Genomic DNA, 15,539 nt, shown 5'->3' with positions numbered 1-15,539 from the left:
AACTGCACAAGTTATCCTATGTGCAGGTTTTGAGATATCTCCACCATATAGAGTACTACCACAATAAAAATGAAAAAAACATACCAATTTTATTCCGTAAACCACGCGCCTTCTCATCCTAGTCAGGATACATTTCACGAAAAAATACGAACCCACACCTCTTTCTTGACATTTTTATTCATATAGTCAGGGTGTAGCAAGTCCCACAAACAGGGATTCTTTTCCACCTAGCACCAATAATACAGGCAAACAAGCAATAATTTTAGAATCCCCCCAAAAAAACATGGCAAAAAACAAAACATAAAGAGTTACAACATTACAATAACTAGCTCAAACACATGAAAATATCTCACATATCATGCAGAAAACACCCCCTCGCATCACTATGTCCAACACTACGATTGTCCAACACTGCGGTTTAGCCCATGCGCTGTTTTGGCGCCAAAGTTGCGAACACCAATTAAGCACACCAAACGCCCAGGCAATCTCCTCAATTACATCACACTATACTAATAAAGGCACATATATCGTTTGTACTAACCAATCCAATTAGCTGCGTCACATTCATGTCCATCCGGCAGTAGGCCATGCTTGCTGTGCAAAAACTTGACCCGGAAACGAACGGGACTCCAGAAAGAAAGGCGGGGCCAAACTTATCTTTATTCAGGCATACAAAAATAAAAATACGCACAAAATACGCAAATAAATGTTGCTGCGCATGAAAAAAAAAAAATATGCAGCGCATTTCACATCCCATTGAAGTCAATGGCACAAAAATACGCAACATATTTTTCAAAATAAATACGCAACGTCAAATAGGCACCGTATACGCCGTGTGGGAACGTACCCTAACAGGGAGGCACAAAATCCGGGCACAATCAAGTGTCAGGGCTCGTATCACCCAAGGTGCAGGGCACAGGTAAAACACATGCATCCATCCAAACTCTAAGATGAAGTAATGTTCTCTAATACCACTAGGGACACACTGTATCCCCAATCCCATGTAAGATGTGTCAGATGCCAAACCCCTAAGCAACACAGATAACCCACTTGAGTGGATGGATGTCACAGGAAAAAAACATTTTTATTTGGCGGTCTCTCGTTCATGAAATGATGAAAAATGAAGAAACAAAATTAAAAAACTAAAATAGAAAAAAATCCACAAACAAATTTGTTTGTGGTTATTTTTCTATTTTAGTTTTTTAATTTTGTTTCTTCATTTTTCATCATTGCATGTATGAGAGACCACCGAATAATTTTTTTTTTTCCTGTCACATCCATCCACTCAAGTGGGTTATGTGTGTGTAGTGGATGACGCAGTGGCTGCACACGCATGCCCAGTACGATTGTTATGATGCCGGAGAACCGGCTATGGTGGCCATTTCTGACCTTTTGCGTCTGGTGAGTTTATGAATCTTCTCCTCCCCCTAATCAAAATATGTTTGTTTACAGCTGTGTTCATATGATAATTTATTAAGTATCTATGGCAGTGTTTGTTTTAATATTGATTTTAATTCACTGGCACTTTATTGTATGTACTGTATAATACTCTATGCACTGTATGCACTTTTGTATTTTATATGTTTATATGAAGTTTTGTATTTTATTCACTATAATGATATAATTGTATCACATTGGTATCAGTTGATTGGTACCCCTATATAGATGAGTGTATACTCTCTGCATGTGCACTGCTTGAAAAAGACTGGGGGAGCCCAGTCGAAACGTCGCTTGCTGTGAAAACACTTTTTGATATGGAATAAATCACAAGTTTTTTTCACTTAAATTTTGTGTGCTGCGGATTTCTCTTTATATATATATATATATATATATATATATATATATATATATATATATACAACAATGGCCGTAAATGTTGGCACTCCTGAAATTTTTCAAGAAAATGAAGTATTTCTCACAGAAAAGGACTTCAGTAACACATGTTTTGCTAAACATGAACCAAAAAAGTGAGGAAAAAAAGCAAATTGGACATTATGTCACCAAACCCCAAAAATGGTCTGGACAAAATTATTGGCACTTTTAACTTAATATTTGGTTGCACACCCTTTGGAAAAAATAACTGAAATTAATTGCTTCTTATAAATATTAATAAGCTTCTTACACCTCTCAGCCGGAATGTTGGACCACTCTTCCTTTGCAAACTGCTCCAGGTCTCTCTTATTGGAAGGCACCTTTTCCCAACAGCAATTTTAAGATGTCTCCAAAGGTGTTCAATCGGATTTAGATCTGGACTCATTGCTGGCCACTTCAGAACTCTCCAGCGCTTCGTTGTCATCCATTTCTGGGGGCTTTTTGATGTATGTTTGGGGTCATTGTCCTGCTGGAAGACCCAAGATCTCGGACACAAACCCAGCTTTCTGACACTGGGCTGTACAGTGTGCCCAAAATCCGTTGGTAATCCTCAGATTTCATGATGCCTTGCACACATTCAAGGCACCCAGTGCCAAAGGCAGCAAAACAACCCCAAAACATCATTGAACCTCCACCATATTTCACTGTAGGTACTGTGTTCTTTTTTTTTATCTGTAGGCCTCATTCTATTTTCGGGAAACAGAAGAATAATGTGCTTTACCAAAAAGCTCTATCTTGGTCTCATCTGTCCACAAGATGTTTTTCCAGAAGGATTTTGGCTTACTCAATTTAATTTTGGCAAAATGTAGTCTTGCTTTTTTATGTCTCTGTGTCAGCAGTGAGGTCCTCCTGGGTCTCCTGTCATAGCCTTTCATTTCATTAAAATGTCGACGGATAGTTTGTGCTGACACTGATGCTCCCTGAGCCTGCAAGACAGCTTGAATATCTTTAGAACTTGTTTGGGGCTACTTATCCACCATCCGGACTATCCTGCGTTGACACCTTTCATCAATTTTTCTCTTTTGTCCACGGCCAAGGAGATTAGTTACAGTGCCCTGGGTTGCAAACTTCATGATAATGTTGCACACTGTGGACAGAGGCAAATCTAGATCTCTGGAGATGGACTTGTAACCTTGAGATTGTTTACATCTTTCCACAATTTTGGTTCTCAAGTCCTCAGACAGTTCTCTTCTCCTCTTTCTGTTGTCCATGCTTAATGTGGCACACACAGACACACAATGCAAATACTAAGAGAACTTTTTTTTAGCTGCTTTCAGGTGTGATTTTTATATTGCCCACACCTGTTACTTGCCCCAGGTGAGTTTATAGGAGCATCACATGCTTGAAACAATCTTATTTTTCCATAATTTTGAAAGTGTGCCAATAACTTTGTCCAGACCATTTTTGGAGTTTGGTGTGACATTATGTCCAATTTGCTTCTTTTCCTCCCTTTTTTGGTTTAGTTCCAATACACACAAAGGGAATGAACATGTGTATAGCAAAACATGTGTTACTACAGTCCTTTTCTGTAAGAAATACTTCATTTTCCTAAAAAATGTCAGGGGTGCCAACATTTACGGCCATGACTGATATACATGCAAAAACACTCCCTCCCATACATTTATTTTTGACATTTTTTTTTTACATTAGCCGGCCTGTCCGGGCCGAGCACGTCCCAGAGTCCCGTTTCGAAGGCACCTCTGTGCAATGTCAGAGGAGGTCATACGTCTCCCCGGCAACCAAGCAGATGCCGTACAGTAGTTGTGGCCGCAGCTCCGGCCGTGATACTATACAGGGAGCTGCAGCGGCCATTCTCCGCTGTGCGCTGACAAATACTGCCCAATGTATGGCCGGTATTTGTCAGCGCATCGGCGTACCCCCGCACAACCGGTGGCGTATTCCTAGGAGTACGCATACCACAACCCCTGGCATAGATAGATAGATCTTTATATAGAATTATGAATAGTTTCCTTTTGCTTTTAAAGTTCATGTAGAGTTTATAGTTTACATTTCTTTCGATTCACTGTAGGATGTGAATCTGTGGTCTCCCTTACTATATTTGTATGTGTAAAGTGTTCTCGGATTGTTCTGTCTATGATTCTAGATGCTGTTTAGAATTTTAATCATTTTACACAAGGAAGCATCAGGAATAGTGTTGCTCGCGAATATTCGCAATGCAAATTTTGTTCGCGAATATCGCATATTCGCGAATATTTGCGAATATAGCACTATATATTCGTAATTACGAATATTGTTGTTTTTTTTTGTTTCACAGTACACATCACAGTGATCACCCCTCTCTGCTTCCAGCTTGTGTGGTCTAAAGAAGGCTCTAATACAACTGTGTGAGACTGGCGTATGAATTTTCGCATATGGGAAAATTTGCATATGCAAATTTTCGCTTATGCTAATTTTTCGCATATGGTAATTTTAGCACATGCAAATTTTTGTTTATGCTAATTTTCACATATGCGAAAATATTACGCGAATATTACGAATATGCGAATTTAGCGAATATATGTCCACATATACGCGAAATATCGCAAATTCGAACATGGCCTATGCTGCTCAACACTAGTCAACACGCGCTATCTGGCCAGCAAGCCAGGGCCCCGTACAGGAGATCACGGGGCCCCCCAGCGGTCGGACACCCCGCAATCTGAAACTTATCCCCTATCCTTGGGATAGGGGATGTTTTTTAACACTGGACTACTCCTTTAATGGCCTCCAAAATGAAGTTCCTCTGATGTATGGGCATCAAGGGATCTTCCACTAAAAAAGATCACACAGCTTCCACTCCTCCGTCATGTGGGATGTTACTATATAATGAAGCAACATCTAGTGTTGCCCACATATAGTCCTCTTCCCGTATGATATCTTTCAATAGGGTTAATAAACGCCCATTTATCTCTGAGGTATGCTGGTAAAGGCACCACACATTTCTGTAACTGATGGTCTATATATTCAGAAAACATCTGGCAACTATCGGACGACCAGATGTTTTTTTTTCCGGTCTTTATGTACCTTAGGTAGAAAATAAAAATAAGGTACATTTGGGTTGGGGTTAAATATATATCATGTTTTTCCCTCTTAAAGGGGTACTACGCACCAAGACATCTTATGCCCTCTCCAAAGGACCCCAGTGATCTCGGTTGCGGCACCCTGCTGTCATCACTACACAGAGCAAACTTACTCTGTGCATAATGATGGGTGATACAGGGGCCAGAACATCGGCATAGCCATTGACTGTCCTGGCATGCTGGGAGTTTTGCTACAGCTGGAGACACCCTATTTGGGAAGCACTGCCATAGGGTAATTTGGTGGTGGATGCAAATCCCTAATTTAGGCCTCAAATGCACATGATGCTCTTTCACTTTGGAGCCCTCTCATATTTCAAGGCAACAGTTTTGGGTTACAAATTTTTTTCTCTCTTCTTTTACCCCTTAAGAAAACGTAAATTTGGGGTCTACACCAGCATGTTAGTGTAAACAGAGTGTACCATATACATTTGAGGCCTAAATAGGTGATTTGCACATGGGTGGCTGGTTGTTCCAGCAGTTCTGACATAAACATAAAAAACAACCATATGTGACCCCCATTTTGAAAACTACACCCCTCACGTAAAGTAACAAGGGGTATAGTGAGCCTTAACATCCCACAGGCGTTTGACAAATTTTAGTTAAAGTTGGAGGTGAAAATAAAAAAAAATTATATATTTTTTCCCTAAAATGCTGTTGTTACCCCAATTTTATCATTTTCACAAGGGGAAATAGGAGAAAAAGCCCTGAAAAATTTGTCAGAAAATACCCCACATGTGGATTTAAAGTGCTCTGCGGGTGAACTACAGGGCTCAGAAGAGAAGGAGCACCATTGGGCTTTTGGAGAGAGAATCTGGCTGAAATTGAAGGCCATGTGCGTTTAAGTCTCCATGGTGCCAGAACAGTGACCCCCCCCCCAGATGTGACCCTATTTTGGAAACTACACCCCTCATAAGAAGTGCAGTGAGCATTTACATCTCACAGGTGTCTGATAGATTTTTTTGAGCAGTTGTCTGCCAAAAGAAAAATGAAAATTTTTCATTTGCACAGCCCACTGTTCCAAAGATCTGTCAAATGCCAGTGGGGTTTAACCCCTTAAGGAGCCAGCCCATTTTCACCCAGACATTTTTTGCACATCTGACCTCTGTCACTTTAAGCATTAAATAGCTCTGGGATGCTTTTACTTTTCATTCTGATTCTGAGATTGTTTTTTCGTGACATATTCTACTTCATGATAGTGGTAAATTTTTGTTGAGGTTTGCATCATTTCTTGGTGAAAAATTCCAAAATTTGATGACAAAATAGAAAATTTAGCATTTTTCTAACTTTGAAGCTCTCTGCTTGTAACAAAAACAGACATTCCAAATAAATCATATATTGATTCTTAGATACAATAGGTCTACTTTATATTTTCATCATAAAGTTGACAGGTTTTTACTTTTGGAAGACATCAGAGGGCTTCAAAGTTCAGCAGCACTTTTCCAATTTTTCACAAAATTTTCTAAATTGGAATTTTTTCAGGGACCAGTTCAGTTTTGAAGTGGATTTGAAGGGCCTTCATATTAGAAATACTCCACAAATGACCCCATTATAAAAACTGCACTCCTCAAAGTATCCAAAATGACATTTGGGTAAGTGTGTTAACCCTTTAGGTGTTTCACAGGAATAGCAGCAAAGTGAAGGAGGAAATTCAAAATCTAAATTTTTTACTCTCGCATGTTCTTGTAGATCCAGTTTTTGAAGTTTTACAAGGCGTAATAGGAGAAAAAGCCCCCCAAAATTTGTAACCCAATTTCTCTAGTGTAAGGAAATACCTCATATGTGTATGTCAAGTGTTCGGCTGGTGCAGTAGAGGGCTGAGAAGTGAAGGAGCAACAATGGGATTTTGGAGAGTGAATTTTTGCTGAAATCGTTTTTGGGGAGCATGTCACATTTTGGAAGCCCCTATGGTGCCAGAACAGCAGAAAAACCCCACATGGCATACCATTTTGGAAACTACACCCCTCAAGGCACGTACCAAGGTCTTTGACGAATTTTCGTTAAATTCGGATGTGTAAATGAAAAAAAAAAAAAAAAGAAAGTTTCACTAAAGTGAATTCACTTCCAGGCAGTGGAAGAGAGGTGATTGTGATAAATATAAAGCAAATACACTATGTTGAGCTAGCGATTGTTTGTCTGTATACAAGAGTGTGAAGCATACAAGTGAGTGAGTATAAAAGTGAGGGGACTTAAAATTAAGGGACTTTAAATTCAGGAAGTTTAAATTGAAATATTAGATTTTTTTTTTCTTTTCTGTTAATTTTTGCAATCCCCAAATCTAGTTATGACCTCCATGTTGGAAAAGGCAGTCCAGTGTGCATCTTGCACAATGTATGCAATCCTTGAACAACAGTTTGAGGGTGCGTATTGTTGTGCGAGATGTGTGCGAGTTGCTCATTTGGAAGCCCAGATCCTGGATCTAGAGGAGCAACTGGCAACACAGAGATGCATTGACAACCCGAAGAGGAGTCTCCTGCTCACTGAGCAAGTTCTCTCTGGGGTAGAGGTGGGGGAGGATAGTGGGACGGAGGTGCAGGACAGTCAGGCAGTTAGCTGGGTTACAGTTAGAAAACGAGGTAGAGGGAAAAGTGTCAGGGAGGCTAGTCCTGAACTGGCACACCCCAACAAGTTTGCCCGATTGGCAGATGAGGGGGATGCCATTTCAGAGCTAGCGGTACTGCAGCAGGACTCTGCTTCTGACCGCCAGGGGGGTGTCTGCTCCAGTAATGAGGGAGGGAGGAGAGCAGGGCAGGTCAGACTTGTACTGGTAGTGGGGGACTCAATTATTAGGGGGACAGACAGGGCGATCTGTCACAAAGACCAGGATCGCCGAACAGTGTGTTGTCTTCCTGGCGCTCGAGTTCGGCACATCGCGGATCGGGTTGACAGGTTGCTGGGTGGGGCTGGAGAAGACCCAGCAGTCATTGTACATATTGGCACCAATGACAAAGTAAGAGGTAGATGGAGTGTCCTTAAAAATGATTTCAGGGACTTAGGCTGCAAGCTTAAGGCAAGGACCACCAAGGTAATATTTTCTGAAATATTACCTGTACCACAAGCCACACCAGAGAGGCAGCGGGAGATTAGGGAGGTAAACAAGTGGCTCAGAAGCTGGTGTAAGAAGGAGGGGTTTGGGTTCATGGAGAACTGGGCCGACTTCGACTTTAAAGGAAACAGGTTTCTGACTATAGCTAAAGACAATTATCTGTCCCAAATGGTGCAGGGCCCGACCAGAGAAGGCGCCCTACTAGACTTAATATTTACCAACGTACTGTACCTGACAGAGTAATTAATGTGCAAGTAGATGGACACCTAGGAAATAGTGATCATAATTTAATACATTATAACTTGTTCTTCAATAAGGGAATCTCTTGAGGGGCCACAAAAACAATGAACTTTCGGAAGGCAAAGTTCGATCAACTCAGAGAAGCCCATAACAATATAAAATGGGATAATGTCCTCAAAAAGAACAATACTGACACTAAATGGGAGACTTTTAAAAATATCTTACATTTTCACTGTAAGATGTATATACTTTATGGGAATAAAAGGGTCAGAAATAAAAGAAAACCGATATGGATGAATAAAAATGTTAAGGGGGCAATAAATGACAAAAATAAAGCATTTCAATTACTAAAACAGGACAGCAGTGAATAAGCATTAAAAAGCTATAGAGAAAAATGTGAAATATGTAAAAAAACAGATAAAAGCCGCAAAAATAGAGACAGAAAGACTCATTGCCCAAGAGAGTATAACTAACCCCAAAATGTTCTTTAATTATATAAATAGCAAAAAGGTCAAAAATGAAAGTGTTGTCCCTTTAAAAAATGATGAGGAAGAAATTATAAACGGGGATCAGGAAAAAGCAAATATACTAAACAAATTCTTCTCCACTGTATTCACTGAGGAAAATGAAATGCCATGTCAAATACAGTGTGATAAGGAAACTCCCCAGTACAGGTCACCTGTCTAACCCAGGAAGAAGTACAGTGCCACCTACAAAAAAACAAAATAGACAAATCACCAGGTCCAGATGGCATTCACCCCCATGTTCTAAAGGAATTAAGTAATGTAATAGACAGACCCCCTATTTTTAATATTCAGGGACTCTATAGTGACAGGGACTGTTCCCCAGGACTGGCGCATGGCAAATGTGGTGCCAATATTTAAGAAGGGGTCAATAGGTGACCCCGGGAATTATAGACCTGTTAGTTTAACCTCGGTTGTATGTAAATTGTTTGAGGGTTTCCTAAGAGATGCTATTTTGGAATATCTTGATAAAAATAAATGTATGACCCCATATCAGCATGGCTTTATGAGGGATCGGTCCTGTCAAACTAACCTGATCAGCTTTTATGAGGAGACTGGACCAGGGGCAATCACTGGATGTCGTATATCTGGATTTTTCCAAAGCATTTGATACAGTTCCACATAAAAGGTTGGTGCATAAAATGAGAAGGTTTGGGCTGGGGGACAATGTGTGCAAGTGGGTAAGTAACTGGCTCAATGATAGGAAACAGAGGGTGGTTATTAATGGTACTTATTCTGATTGGGTGACTGTTACTAGTGGGGTGCCACAGGGGTCCGTCTTGGGTCCTGTCCTATTTAATATATTCATGAATGACCTTGCAGAGGGGTTGAATAGTAAAGTAGCAATCTTTGCAGCTGACACCAAACTCTGTAAAGCGGTAAACACTATAGAGGACAGTGCACTGTTACAAATGGATCTGGATAGGTTGGAGGTTTGGGCTGGGAAGTGGCAGATGAGTTTCAACACTGATAAATGTAAGGTAATGCACATGGGGAAGAAAAATCTGAGCTGGGATTATGTATTAAATGGGAGAACACTTGGGACGACTGACATGGAAAAGGACTTAGGAGTCTTAGGTAACAGTAAATTTAGCTGTAGTGACCAGTGTCGGGCAGCTGCTGCCAAGGCTAATAAAATCATGGGGTACATCAATAGGGGCATAGATGCCGACGACAAGGAAATAATGCTACCGCTGTACAAATCACTAGTCAGACCTCACATAGAATACTGTGTACAGTACTGGGCACCAGTGAACAAGAAAGATATAGTGGAGCTGGAGAGCGTTCAAATCCCACTAAGGACAACAATAAATAAATAAAGACTTATTATTATTATAATGTCAGCAGAGAGCACTGTGCTCGTGATATTATCAGAGAGCATTCCAAAAAGAAAATAATTTCCTCTGTAGTATTCAGCAGCTAATAAGTACAGGAAGGATTACAATTTTTTAATAGAAGTAATTTACAAATCTGTTTAACTTTTCGGAGCCAGTTGATTTAAAAGAAAAAGGTTTTCACCAGAGTACCCCTTTAATGGTATAGAGAACTGTGTCTAGTGCATCAACTATGTGATTTTTTGCCCATTAAAACCAGTGGGCCCATTGTGGTCTATGGGGGATAAGCTGCTGAGTTGCCCATAACAACCAATCAGATCACTTCTTTCATTTTTGAAAAAGCCTCTGAAAAATGAAGGAAGTAATCTGATTGGTTGCTATGGGCAACTCAGAAACTTTTCCTCTGGACAGGTTTTGATAGATCTCCCTCTATGGGGGAGATTCATCAAAACCAGTGTAGAGGAAGAGTTGAGCAGTTGCCCATAGCAACCAATCAGTTTGATTCTTTCATTTTTGAAAAGGCCTCTGGAAAATGAAGGAAGCAATCTGATTGGTTGCTATGGGCAACTCAGAAACTTTTCCAGGAAAATCTGCTGAGTTGCCCATAGCAACCAATCAGATCGCTTCTTTCATTTTGCAGAGGCATTGTGAAAAATGAAAGAAGCAATCTGATTGGTTGCTATGGGCAACTGCACAACTCTTCTTCTACACTGGTCTTGATGAATCTCCACCATAGAGGGAGATTTATCAAAACCTGTCCAGAGGAAAAGTTTCTGAGTTGCCCATAGCAACCAATCAGATCGCTTCTTTGATTTTGCAAAGGCATTGTGAAAAATGAAAGATGCAATCTGATTGGTTGCTATGGGCAACTGCACAACTCTTCCTCTACACTGGTCTTGATGAATCTCCCCCATAGAGGGAGATTTATCAAAACCTGTCCAGAGGAAAAGTTTCTGAGTTGTCCATAGCAACCAATCAGATTACTTCCTTCATTTTTCAGAGGCTTTTTCAAAAATGAAAGAAGTGATCTGATTGGTTGTTATGGGCAACTCAGCAGCTTTTCCAGGAAAGTAAAGTTGAACCACAACACTGTAACACTGTCCAACCTGGGACTCGAACCAGTGATGGTCTCCCATCCCACTGTGCTGCCGAGATGGTCCTGCTTACCTTTCATGCAGTGATATCCCCATAGACCACAATTAGCCTATTGGCTTTAATGGGCAAAAAATCACAGAGTTGATGCACTAGTCACAGTTCTCTATACCATTAATGAAGGGAGGGCTCAATATACGCAAATTTGCGCATATGCCCAAAAATTTTCACATATGCGCAAAAAAAGCGAATATTCGTAATTATGAATATATAGTGCTATATTTGCAATATTCATGGATTTGCAAATATGCTATATTCGCGATTAAAATTCGAATTGCGAATATTCGTAAACAGCACTAGTCGCTGCGAATACAGTGAAGGAGTTTAAACATGCATGGGATAGGCATAAGGCTATCCTTCATATAAGATAGGGCCAGGGACTATTCATAGGATTCAGATTATTAGGCAGACTAGATGGGCCAATTGGTTCTTATTTGCCGACACATTCTATGTTTCTATACTGTATGGATATCAGAAAAATGGTTCCAAGCTCTTATTTCTTTATTAAATTCACTACTTTGGGGCAGGAAAGCACGAGAATGAAATATGTTTCTTTAATGTTATCTGTGCACGATGGGGGTTGGGCAGTTTTTTTTTTTAGGTACTTTTTAGCACTAAAATTGCAGACTATTATGAGAAGGAGGGAAAATGTAGTCCTATTTTTTCTCTCTAAGGGTATGTTCAAACTACGGAATTCCTGCGGAATTCCACGGGCGGGATTCCGAGAGCCGAATTCCGCGGTGTGAACTTAACATTAGTGTGAATGGGTTTCCGCGGGACCCGTTCACACTGCGGAATTTCAGCGCCACTGAAATGGTTCCGCGCAAAGAAAGAACATGTTCATTCTTTGTACGGAAGTCCTCGAGCACTGCATAGCTGTCAATGGTGACGGCTCAGTGCCGCCCGGTTCTACCGTTGCCGCCGGCTGCCAGTCTGAATCTCCGCTCGATGAATTCAGCGAGCGGAGATTTAATTCACACACTGTAGTGTGAACATACCCTAATGCGTCGTTATAAGGATATTTTTGAGATTTTGGAAGCTGGGATACTCACTACACCCATGCATATCTATATAATAAAGTATGGGAGGAACTTAAAAATTTTTTTAAATCACATGGAGTTTTGACTTTACTTCATTATGGTCGAATAAAGCACTTAAAGAATTCCTTAAAATTAAAGATTCACTCTTTTGGATGAAGCTTGAAGACCACTGCTATAGACCACTGCTGTATCTGAGCCCTGGAACTCAAATAATGTGAAATATGAGATGATCAAAATGGAGCCCCTGCACTAATTACTTGGGTTCTGGGGTCTGTAAGGTCCATAGTAAAAACATCAGGTTCTGTCTATAGCAGATACTAAATCATGGCAGCTCAAAGAAACAAGCAGTCATTCTGACATGTCACATGTGATGTCATAGACAGCTGGAGTCTTGACATCCCACTGACAGCCGCCCGAGCCTTCAGTCTGTTCCAGTGAGATTAGTGAGAATAGTGAGATTAGCGTCTTCTTTTTCTACTTGTCTGAAATGGAGCTAAAAGGACTGGGGTTCGTCCCCCTCCTGTTGGCGTTTTGGTGTGTGGCCTGGCTTGCCACCAGCTACATCGTGAAGGTCGTCCTCGGCCATGCAGCCTCTCCACTGATGAGCATCAGGTAAGACAAACAAGCATATGATTCTTATTTCATGGGTTGGGAGTGAGGAAATATCCATAATAACATTGGTTTCTTTTCCTTCACAGTGATGTGGGAAATTTCTTTCCCGAAAGCATATTATTCAGAATTGGATTCATAGGGATGTCCATTGGCACTTTGGTACTAACCTTTCTTATTTATAAGTATATGGTTATGCATACTGAAGAGTTCAGGGGTCATCAGGTCCTGATCCAGAGGATCCTGCTGGCCATTGTGTGGGCCTCCTGTTTTGCCACAGCTGTTATGCATGTATTGTCCCCCGAAGAATATCCCAGGATACACTTTGTCAGCACGATAATTTCCATTACATGTGAAGCCTTATACTACCTTGGGCAGTCCATCCAGATGTATAAATTACCAGGAGCAAAAAAAGTCATCCACCATAGTAGATGCACCTGCTGTGGCCTGACTTTTGTCTGTGTAGTTTTCTATTTTGGATATGAAACATTAAAGGAATTATTCTATAATGATGAAGACTGGGACGAGATCCGTGAAATCCCCATCATAATCATCGAGTGGGTGATGCTTCTACTGATCCTGATAAACATCGTGACCTATTATTCCACCATGCAAAGGTTATTGTTGACCGTCTCCAGAAACAGCTGCAAACTCTCTCTTAGAGTAAAAATTGATGACTTCGGGGTGTAGACCACCACGGGGGCCATCAAGTGGACTTCTGGGAGAGATACTGCACAGGACACGGAAAACATCTAAAGAAGAATAACTGGGGGACTACATATGGTGCCAGTAATCATGGCACAATAATATGAGCTGGTGATATTACCTATACAAAAAAATAAAAAATACTTTTTTTTAAATATTGGTGTGTGAAGTGTAATACCTAGTTAGAAAAACAGAATCAAATTCATCATTATAACCCCCCTCTGCATTACCCTGTTTATTATTTTTCAAGCAAGCACTTTGTTCTAATTCGCCCACTCTCTGGCGTGCTCCTTGTGTAAGGGGTTTGGGATACCCTTTTTGTTTAAAACGATCCTCCAGGTTATCTAGTTGTTGTAGGTATTTTTGTGTGGAAGAACAATTCCTTCGGATTCTTTTCATTTGACCGAATGGAATGTTCTTCTTCCATTATTTCAGATGGCAACTGTTAAAGTCGAGGTATCTGTTTGCATCCACCTCCTTAAAATAGTTGGCAGTATGCGAACAGTCATCCTGAATATAGATATTTAAATCCAGGAACTCAAATTTTTTGGGGGACTGATGCAGCGCTTTTTTTGAGGGGGCGTGACGGCTGCCCCTTCGTCTGGTGGTCAACACTAGTGTTGATTGCAAATGTTCGCAATGCGAATATTATTCGCAAATATCGCATATACGCGAATTTGCGAATATTCGCCAATATAGCACTATATATTCGAAATGACAATTTTTTTTTTCACAGTACACATTACAGTGATCATCCCTATCTGCTTGTGTGGTGTAAAGAAGGCTCTAATACTACTGTGAGACTGGCGTACAAATTTTCGCATATGTGAAAATTTGCATATGCGAATTTTCATTTATGCAAATATTTTGCATATGGTAATTTTCGCACATGTAAATATTCGTTTATGCTAATTTATACATATGTGAAAATATAACGCGAATATTACGAATATGCAAATTTAGCGAATATATGAGGAATATTCGCCCATATATTCGTGAAATATTGCGAATTCGAATAAGGCCTATGCTGCTCAACACTAATAATGACCCCACATAAAAATGTACTATATACTCGTCCCCACAAATGAATTTATACTATATACTGACCCCCATATATGAATGTCTACTATATACTGACCCCATATATATGAATGTATACTATATACTGACCCCCATATATATGAACGTATACTATATACTGACCCCATATATATGAATGTATACTATATACTGACCCCCATATATTTGAACGTATACTATATACTGACCCCATATATATGAATGTATACTATATACTGACCCCCATATATGAATGTATACTATATACTGACCCCCATATATATGAACCTATACTATATACTGACCCCATATATATGAATGTATACTATATACTGACCCCATATATATGAACGTATACTATATACTGACCCCATATATATGAATGTATACTATATACTGACCCCCATATATATGAACATATACTATATACTGACCCCAAATATATGAATGTATACTATATACTGACCACACATATGAATGTGTGCTATATACTGACCCCCATATATATGTATACTATATACTGACCCCCATATTTATGAACGTATACTATATACTGACCCCATATATATGAATGTATACTATATACTGACCACACATATGAATGTATACTATATACTGACCCCCATATATATGTATACTATATACTGACCCCCATATTTATGAACGTATACTATATACTGACCCCATATATATGAATGTATACTATATACTGACCCCAATATATATGAATGTATACTATATACTGACCCCAAATATATGAATGTACACTATATACTGACCACACATATGAATGTGTGCTATATACTGACCCCCATATATGAATGTATACTATATACTGACCACACATATGAATGTATACGATATACTGATCACACATATGA

The 15,539-nt window shown here is 39.9% G+C and overlaps 1 protein-coding gene across 1 annotated transcript; it reads left to right on the top strand.

Annotated features, from left to right (window-relative positions):
* Nucleotides 1–12,469: 12,469 nt before the first annotated feature.
* LOC130284822 (uncharacterized) lies at nucleotides 12,470–13,715 on the top strand. The gene is made up of 2 exons (XM_056535641.1): nucleotides 12,470–12,897; nucleotides 12,984–13,715. The coding sequence occupies exons 1-2, from the start codon at nucleotides 12,773–12,775 to the stop codon at nucleotides 13,582–13,584; spliced, it is 726 nt and encodes a 241-aa protein (XP_056391616.1). The 5' UTR covers nucleotides 12,470–12,772; the 3' UTR covers nucleotides 13,585–13,715.
* Nucleotides 13,716–15,539: the final 1,824 nt, after the last annotated feature.

Source organism: Hyla sarda, chromosome 8, assembly GCF_029499605.1.
Source record: "Hyla sarda isolate aHylSar1 chromosome 8, aHylSar1.hap1, whole genome shotgun sequence".
Taxonomy (NCBI): Eukaryota; Metazoa; Chordata; class Amphibia; order Anura; family Hylidae; genus Hyla; species Hyla sarda.
The sequence above is the reverse complement of the archived record's forward strand: the minus strand, read 5'-3'. Positions and strand labels throughout refer to the sequence as shown.